The sequence below is a fragment of the Anopheles ziemanni genome, chromosome 2, assembly GCF_943734765.1.
Source record: "Anopheles ziemanni chromosome 2, idAnoZiCoDA_A2_x.2, whole genome shotgun sequence".
NCBI lineage: Eukaryota > Metazoa > Arthropoda > Insecta > Diptera > Culicidae > Anopheles > Anopheles ziemanni.
In genome coordinates, this window is record NC_080705.1 from 70,044,094 (window position 1) to 70,054,034 (window position 9,941).

Below are 9,941 nucleotides of genomic sequence, written 5' to 3' on the forward strand. Positions count from 1 at the left end.
CAAAATCGAAAAGAATAACAAAAGCCGAATCTTTCAATTGGAGAAAGATAAACTATTTGCTCGTTATTTTTCGTCTCACTAGTGGCAAATAAAACCTAACCGTTCGAAACTCCATCACATTTGGGTTCGTTTCTTGCGGAATAAACCAGCGCGAAAAATAGCGAGCTCCCGAATGCAAGGACTCTTAAAAAAAGAAACAGGATTCCGACTTGCAACCGGTTGGTTCGAGCGACAAAAGAGAATCGCGCAGTCCAATTTCTACGTCTTGTAGCTTGCCCGTGGCCATGGTTGGGTTTTGGGAGGTTCTGTTTTCGTTTTTTTTTTTTGGGTTCGTTGCTTTTCTCTGCGCGCGTATGACTGTTTTCGTTCACTCTTCGAGTTTCTGGAGCCGGTGCCGCTGGTACCGAGGGCGAATTCCGGGGACTCGCCGGCACACAATTGCGTGTCCTGCGGCGACTCGATCCCAAACATACTGCACCATTTGACAACGTCCAACGTCGAAATTTTGCGCTTCTCTTTCTCCCCGTGGTGCCCCGAGGCCGTGTGCGCGTCGAAGGAAGTGCACCTCGCTGGTGGCGGAGGAAGGAGGGCGAAGGGGAAGCAGCAGCTCGAGAGCCATACCAGGCCCCTGGGGCGATGGTGAGACAGCAGAGCGTGGCACGGGAGAAGGCGAGCACCGAACGGAACGAATGTGAGCGAAAAATGGAAAACTTTTTCCTTTCCCTCGAAACGGCCCGCAGGCTCGGTTGCGCTCCGGAGTCCTTCCACGACGTCGGTGCGGTGGCCCACGTTCTCCCGTCGGCAGGAAACGAACCCAAACCGACCCCGGGTCGGACCGCTCGCGCGGCCATGACGTTGTGTGATTGCTTCGAACCAAAAACGACATCACGGTGGGTTTTACGTATTTTTTTTTTTCTGCGGGCCTTTCGTCTCCCCCGGAGGGCTGCCGGAGCGGGGCCAGCCCCCGTCCCAGGGCAGCAAGATGTCTCTGTCCATTTTTCCACCGCGAGCGAAGTGCTCGAGCAGGATTCGGTTCCTTCGTTTCCTTCCTTCTGCGATCCCTTTTTAGTCCTTGCTCCACCAGCGGCGTCCTTTTCTGCACAACTTTCGGCATTTACGTACAACGCGTTCGCTGTTGGAATTTGGCCTCAAGAAAGACAACGCAACGGCGGGGAGAGTGGGGGAGGACGAAGGGGGAAAGCATGAGAGGGACCAAACCGAGCGCATCCGCAGGCCAACGGCGGGAGAGAATGTTTTATATCAAGTTGCGACAGGAGTTGGTAGGCTTCGCAAAATTTCACCCCGCGGGTGTTTAAGCGCAAAAAAAAATGTTATTTAAAGAACAAAAACTAAAAAGTGGGGCTTGGGAGTTTTTTTGGTTTTTAAACTTACAAAGACATTGAACCGACAAAATAACCGTGCACGTGGAGAGCAAGGCGTAGGCAAAACGGGGCGCAAGAGAAAGATAAAACAATAAAAACTCTGTACACGGTGAGGAAAAAACTCGTTCAAAATAAAAAATGAGGCTCCAAACGTTTGGAAAACACCACCCTCTCTCCCAGACGCCCTGGTTTTCCCCACCACAAGCTCATTATAATCGAACACCAAATGCGGAACGAGCTCCCGAACCGATTGGAGCATGAAATCAATCACCGAAACTCCTAAACCATCAGCGCCGCCTCATTAGCGGCTCATCAATTAGCGTAAATGATAGCTGCGTCTTCCCGCACGCGAACCGGTTGCCGACGTTAATCATCACTTAACACCTCACCTCACGGCGCTCGGGTTAAACTAGCGGGTTTGTAGCGAGAAATTACGCGCCTAACATATTTCACTTAATCGAATGAATTATCAATTCGAAACCCCGCGTGCCAAAAGGGAAGGCTGGGATGAAATGCAGGCTCTCGTGGTGGCGATGTTCTGGTGAGGGAGAAGATAGGGGTGAGGGATGAAAAACCCCCACGTGAAATGAAAGAAACAAACAGTCGGTGATGGGGGAAAAAAAAAAGAAAAACCCGACCCAGCACCAGCAATGTCTTAAAGCGCCGCAAGGTCCGAGCCCGGGATGTGAAACAAAAATCCGCGATAAAATATTTCCCTTCCCACCTTGTTCCCCTTCCCATTTGCCTCCGAGGTGCAAGATGTGGAGTGGTAGATTGTGCCTTCGCTTGGACTTGAAGTGTTCGGTGTTTCCTGATGCCTGATCCTTTCGTTCAGGCAAGTTTCTGTTTTTTTTTGGTTTTGCGTTCGCGTTCAGCCTGCCGCCGGCAACGCAACGGTTCGCTGCATTATGCGCTCGTCCGCTGACAGATCAGTGGCGGGGAGAAGGTGATGGGGGAAGCATCGGTCGGGGCATTCGGCTCCAGATAAACAGGACCGGCCGCAAAAGGACACACCGGGCAACGAAAAATAAAAACCCCACGCCCGGCCATTCGGATCGAACTCGAATACCTGTCAACGGAGGCGAAGGCGCTCGGAGGCGAAGGCGATATCAAGAGTGACCGGACCGGGTGGGGAGGAAAAGGGGAGGGGGGGGGGGGGAGGGGGAAGAAACAACGAGCGTTGGCCGCGTACGCGCCGCTGGCGTTTCCATTTCTGGCATTTCGAATTTTCCACCGCCGGGGGGGTTGAAAAAAAAACGCTTCGCCCGTCGAAAAACCGACCGTACTTCGGGGTGCGTCGGGCTTTTGTGTCTTCGCCGCTCTCCGGCTTCTTGTTCTTCGTTTTCCGCCACGGACACGGACTTCAAGCTGCACAAACTGCACCGAACTCCACGGAAATCCCTTCCGGGCGAAAGTGCATCGAGAGAGAGAGGGATCCGGAGCAGGACACGAAAGAGGCGATAAGCGCAGCCGTTTGCAATGGTGGCGTTGGGCTGCAGGGGGAAGGAAGGTGGAGGGGAAGCGTCTAGATGGTGCCGTTTTTCGAGCGCCGCAAGGATTCGGCGCGCCATGATAACAAACGCGCCATGGAACCGAGCTGGGGATGGTTCTAGCTGGCAGATCGGCTAGAACGTGTTAAAAGCTCATTAGCTCATTGCTAAGATAGAGCAATGTCTTTTTTCTACAGAAATACATCGTCAAGTTATCGAGAAACTTTTTTAACCTATTGTTTTATTCTAGATATTATTTTGGAAAAAGGCAGTAGCATCAATTTCCGAAAATGGATAAGATTGGTATTGAAACGTTATATCACCTATGAAGACGTTGCGTAAGGATATTCTAGTGGTTATTTAGAATATTATTAGAAACAAGAACAAGGCTGAAATGTTTCTAATTTTAAAATATAGTATCATGTAAAACTAAGGATGAAGGCTTTTAGTCAATAAAAAAAGATTGTAGGAAGAGATAATGACTTTATCTGCTATAAGAAAGTATTATTCTCTACAACTCAATCCATTGAGAATTTCAAAACATTCTTAGCAGCATTCTTGAATAGGTCAACTACAATTATGTTTCTAATTTACCTTTTTCTTTTGATTTATTTGGTCAGTAATTAGAGCAAGTATTTATTCTGTAACGCCAGGAAATGATATTTGAAACCCATTACTGAATTTGATGAACTGGATAGAAAAGTCAAGATGGTTCCGCTTTATTTCGTTTCTTTTTTGTCAGCAGCAAGTTTATATTCTAAATAATTACCGGAAAAAGTAATAAGGATCGTTATACTTCAAAAACGCTGCGATAGAGATTCAAGATCTTTAAATAATAAGTAATGTCTCAAAACAGCGAGATTTTAGGTTTAAAAATTCAATTGAAGAATACAATTCAATTTAGTTGTATTATCAGTTTATTTGAAAGTAATGATTCGTTTCAAAGTGTTCAATCTCATTAGTCAGCGTAAATTAATCGAAATAAGTAGATAACAATCAATTCATCAAATGTTATTTGTTTACTGTTTGTATTTCTAGCTGTTTCAATTTAATATGTTTTTATTTTCAACACGACTGCAAACATGCTTATGTGCCAAAGCAGACTCACACACCAACAAAACGGTGAGGAGACCCATTCGATTAGTAACTTCCTTCCATCAACCGGGGACAAAAAAGAAAAGATGTGCAGTTCGTTTCTCCGGCGCTTATAATTTCCTCCCGCAAAACTGCATTACGACACTTGCTTATCACCGTCGGGCACGAGCAGACACATAGCGTCTCCAGCTCGCCTTCCCACACGTAACCGTTTCCTTCTCCCCTCTCGCCCACCGCTGCGATCAGAACCGGCAGACGTCTTGCGACCGCTTTCTTATCGGTGACAAACGGTGGAGGGTGGTGTCTATCCTTTGCTTCGTTTCAATGTCAGACACCAGTCGGTTCGACGTCGTTCGTTCCGGGTCATTCGAAGGATCTTCCCGACGGGGGGGATGGGTGTATGAGGACCGCCGGGGAAGGAAACCAAAGCAAATACGATCCCATCGATCGCTCGACGAGAGGATCAGATTACGAGAGACCCCTAAACAACAACAGCTGATTCAGCAGAAAGGTGTGTTTTTGTGTTTCGCCATCGCGTTCTGCTCTACTTCTAGCGGAAGGGGGAAAGTGTGTTGCCTATGTCCCTGGCAGAACTGATAAGAACGTGCTGATATGGCGCTCAAGTTTAGAGTTCCGACGGCACTTGAACGGCACGATCTCCAGTAGTATCTGCGAGGCGTTCAACCGCTTCCTTGTTCAGTCGAGATCGAGCTGCCCGTGCGGCTGGAAAGATATCCGAAAAGTGCAACTAAAAGTGCAGCGACGATGCATCCGTCCTGTTGGAGGTTTGTTGCTAGTTTCTAGTTTCCTGCTGCTAACAAAGTGTTGTTGTGCGTTTTAAACGTGTCTTTCTAACCGATACTTGTTGCAATTCTTCCAGTGTTTTCCTATTGGTGTTTGCCTTCGCCATCGGAACGATCGATGCCATCACGTACCAGTGCGATCATTACGAGGGTGACACGTACAACCTGCGCTACTGCGCCCTGTTCGGGGTGAACATTGTGCACGATGCGGAGGACGTGGACTTCCTGTCGGATTACCCGCGCCCCTACCGGTTCGAGTTTTTCCAATCAAACCTCACCGAAATACCGCGCACGCTGTTTTCCGTGTTTCCCGAGATGCAGTCGGTCGATCTGACCGGGACGGGCGTCGAGAACATCAACAAGTTTACGTTTGAGAACGCGAAGCAGTTGCAAACGATATACCTACGCGAGAACAAGCTGACCACGTTGAACAACTTCATCTTCAAGGGTTGCGATCGTTTGCTATGGCTCGATCTTTCACGCAATCAGCTGAGCGAGCTGAAGGAAAAAGCGTTCTACGAGATCCCTGCTCTGGCCACGCTCGATCTTAGCTGGAACCAGCTGGAAAAGCTGCCGCAGGATGTGTTTTCTACGCTGGCAAAACTCACATCCCTCGACCTGAGTCACAACCGACTGACCGGGCTGAGTGATTCAACGTTCCGGTCGAACCCTTTGATAACGCTGGACCTGAACTTCAACCGGCTTCTGCGTCTTGGTGCGGACCTACTCTCCAGCTTGAACTCCCTGACATCGCTGAACTTGAAGGGGAATGTCCTGAAGAACATCACCCTCCCCTCCGCTCCTAAGAACATCGATCTGGCGGAAAACAATCTAACGATGATCCTGCTCGAGCCGCGCCCATATACGGTCGTTTGGTTGAACCTTTCCACCAACGCTCTCTCCAACGTCGCCAACGTTTCCGTCCTGAACAATCTCAGAACGCTCGACCTGTCCTTCAACAGTCTCAACACACTCCCGTTGACGACATTCCTCTCTTTGAAGGTCCTAAACACGTTAAACCTGGAGTCGACTAACCTTACATCGCTCGAGCACGGAATCTTTTCGCAGCAAACCGACCTACTCTGGCTGGATGTGTCCTTCAATCGACTTCAGACGTTCGATTTGAGCGTGCTGACAGCAGCCTCGAAGCTGGAACGTCTCCACCTCGACGGCAACTACCTAACAGCGCTCGAGTACCGATGGATCCCCGAACTGTTCCCCTCGCTCACCTATTTGGGGTTGTTCGCCAACCGCTGGAACTGTTCGTACCTGATCGAGCTGATACGCTACTGCCGACAGAAGTCGATCAGCGTATCGCCCCTGAAGGACTACGGCACGGTGCTGCATATGACGAACGTGCAGGGAATCTACTGCCTTGGTTCGTCGGGAGCACAACTACCCTCCGCCCGTCCAGTGCAACACGTCTGGGAAAAGGAGTCCTCGAGCAGCAGCGAATCGGAGGAAGACAGCACGGAAACAACCACCGTTTCGTCCGATCAGCTGCTCGAAATGATACGCCAGCTAAACCAAACGACGCTGCAGCGAATGCTGCTGATGGAAGGCGTACAGCAAGCGATCCAGCCCATGAATGCCCAACCGTCGGATACCTCTTGCACGGCGATGCACGCGTACAGCTATCAGATCTTCATCCTGCTGATCCTGTCGGCCATACTGATCCTCAACATTGCCTTTCTGCTGTGGGTGCAGCACAATGCGAACGCGCGCCGGGCCGTGGATCAAATGATCGTGTTCCGTCGCGAACATGGCGGCTCCATACAAACGGCCTTGAACGGGGATTTTTAGGTTAGGGAGTGTCTCGAGCGCGAGAGATGCATTGGAATGTATTGCGTTGTATGCAAAGTTTATGCATTAGTTAAATAATTATTTTCGTGTCATTCAGACCGTTAAAGTGAGAGAAGAATATTCTTATACCTATAATAAAATATATCATTTCCTTAGTGAATGATTTTCTCTTCCATAACATTGAAAACGCGCCACTCTTCCACCACAATCTGTGGCTTATAGTCGCAAAACATATAAATACATAATTACCCACGTATCAACCCGTAACCCCTGCAGCCAATTTTCATTAAAATTATCGTCATTATTATTGTCGCGAATGATAATTTTCCATCTCGACCCGCGTCTCCTCCGAAAGGCACAAGCAGCGCGGGGCCACATTCCGAGGGCTAATGGGGAGGAAAAACAAGAAGAAACTACCAGGAACATTTCACTGGAGGAAATGCATCGCGCTCGTTGCACTCCATAATGCACCTGTCCGTTTGTCCGACGGAATCGGTGTGTTTTTCTCTGTTTTCCATGTTTTCACGAAAAAAAAACACACATATACCACTTCTTCCCTGCCCCACTGGTTAGCCGGTTCGGGACATTACCGATAAATAAATAATTCGTGCTTCGTGAAATTAATCTGTCGGTAGTCATTATTGTCATAAAATTATAATTAGCTTCGCTGGGGCGCTGATTTTGCTTTCTTTTTCCGATGGCGCCCGTGTTTTCGGTCCACCCGTTTAAACGCGCCGCAAGGGAGTTTGGAAACATTTCGACGATGGAAGGTGGGTTTTTTTTTTGGTTTTTCCCCCTTCCTTCGGTTAATTATTGTTTTATACGAGGCACATTTCGCTGCACACGCATTCGCCATCCTGCCACGGATCTTTGTTGCATTTCCGGCGCCTCGTTGCGACCGGTATGTTTTTCTTTTTTCGTTCTGTGGTTTCTGTCAGATGCATGAAATTGCCGCCAAGATACGGCGGTTACGCTGCACACTTGTGCGCACCGGAGGCACTTTCCTCGCCCCGCATGGCGTCAGCATCATTAAACAATCGTTTATTACTTTATAGCCGGAAATTTCATTTAATTACGCAGAGAGGTGCCCGAATATCTACCTACCTTTTCAAGCAATTGGCCTCGACGAGACCGAGGGCGCTGCTCCGTTGCTCCAGATCGGCGGAGTACAGGTGAAATATGTCGAACGGGAAAATGGTGACTATTTTCGCACGCTTTCACTTGGTATGATCACAACACTGCAACACGCCGCTGGCCGCTCGGCTCGAATGGCTACGCCTGGTCTCTAGTAAATCAAGTCTGCACACCTCAATTTGTGTTTTATTTCGCCTATCAAGGAAATCACTTTTAACGACACACTATCTTTGAAAAGCACAAAAATGTCAACACCACGTGCGGCGAACGGAAACGCCACGAAAACAATTCCTCGAAGCTGCTTCACAAGAGCTCCCGCCAGAGACGACCACTTCGCGCGAAGTCACAGTACCGACTGGCGCAAGATTTGAAATACGATACAACAACCGCGCCAACATCGGAGCGATTAAATGGTGGACCTACTGGGTGCGTGGCAGTTCCCATACATAAAACTAGCAAAATCATAGAATTGGGTTTAAATGAAATAACTTAGCAGAGCATACATTATTTACAATATCTTTAGCTTTTACAGACAAGTTTTCTTTTCGAAAATAACACTTTTATCATGTTAGTTCATATGTTTGCTTTATGTAGTGCTGTGCCTAATGAATATTTTGGCGAGATTCATTCATATCAATCTCTCAACTAAGATTCATTCAGATGGATTCATGAATCTATAGGAACTCGAATCTTCAAACGTGTATGAATCTTTCGAAACTTTAGTTAAACTTCACCAATCTTTCATGGATCTTTCTATGACAAAATTCCATGATTCTTTCATTGGCGTGGGTTATGCAACCAAAACTAAAAGAAGTCCATCTACTAAATTTGTGCTTATGACTATCCATTAGTTAATTAATCTTTGGGATTCATGAATGTTTCATTACAAGATTAAGAGATTACAAAAAGCAGAGAATTATTCAGATTCATGAATCTGAATCGGAATTACACAACTCTAGCTTTACGCGATCCGCTTTTCGTCACATGCTAGTTCCGAGAGTGAATCACATCACTACTTGTTTCCATTTCGAGTCAACCGGTTCGCGAATCGGTAACCGATACGGCGGGTTTTAACGGTCATCGAGCATTCAAAAGGATGTGCCAACTGTTTTTCTACCTTTTTGCTATTTATCCTAGATCCTGCTTGTCCGCAGTAGTTTGTGTAATATAAATAAATTATTAATTGAATTAATTATCTACTGCTATCAACTTTCAAAAGTTCATCAACTCTCAAAATATAGATTTGAAAAAGTAATAAGTTGAACACTCGACAAAACCCTTTTGAATAATTAATAAATATTTTTATCGCATATCATCAAACCACGAGTTTTTCTACATCCACCGGTAGTTAATCATATGAATTTTTCCAATCAAAACCATGTGCTAAGCGTTGGAGAACGTTTCAAATAAGTGTTTGATAGATATAGTTTTTTGGTCTTTCTTTTTCTCTCGCACGTGTTATGTGGATGGAAACTCAGCATAATTCTATTTTCTAACCTTCAATTGTTTCGTAATGTTTGTTCAACATCTGACCGAATGATGAATGCTGTTTCATCATCATCATCATGTTTACCTATATCTCCTTGGTTTTCGCATTGCTTTCCCCCTTGCTACATAGCACTTTCGTTCTGTTTTGAATGTTTTGTTATTTGTAATTCATTCTTGTTACGGATTTAAAATGCAGTATCTATTTTTTATCTTTTCAATCAAATACTAGCTAAACGTTAATTATATTTTGTTAGGAAGACATTTATTAGGGTAACATTTTATTCATTTAACTAAAATTTTGATGAAACAGGAATCAAATATGTGACCTTTTACAGCAAAAATATTTTAATAATTTATTAAATTAAATACGATAAAGTTCTGACTCTATTGAAATTCATATTTTTGCAGTGCTAATATGTTCCTTATCTAAAAACAAGGCACATGGTGCAACTGCTGGATTCTGGGATCGATGATCCATCACCTGGAGCGGAGCGGGAATAGCGAGATTGACTGAAACCTATCGAGATAAATCGGGCCGACACATCGAGCTGAAAATTGTGGAACGATTTGGCCATTCACCGTCCGTCCGTCCGGTGTTCCGCTCGGGCTCGGGCTCGGACTGCCGGCGGCCATGTCTGGCCATAGTTGGCGAACGCAGCGGGAAGTTCCAATCCGCGTGCGCGCCGCTGGCGGTGCACGTTATAAGCCCGAAATGTCCCCGGGGCGGTGCGATCGCCCCGGGCTGG

General features: G+C 46.7%; 1 protein-coding gene across 1 annotated transcript; it reads left to right on the plus strand.

Annotated features, from left to right (window-relative positions):
• The first annotated feature begins 4,732 nt into the window (after positions 1-4,732).
• On the plus strand, positions 4,733-8,547 carry LOC131294213 (carboxypeptidase N subunit 2-like). The gene is made up of 3 exons (XM_058322259.1): positions 4,733-4,752; positions 4,848-6,565; positions 8,471-8,547. The coding sequence occupies exons 1-3, from the start codon at positions 4,733-4,735 to the stop codon at positions 8,545-8,547; spliced, it is 1,815 nt and encodes a 604-aa protein (XP_058178242.1).
• The last annotated feature ends 1,394 nt before the right edge of the window (positions 8,548-9,941 follow it).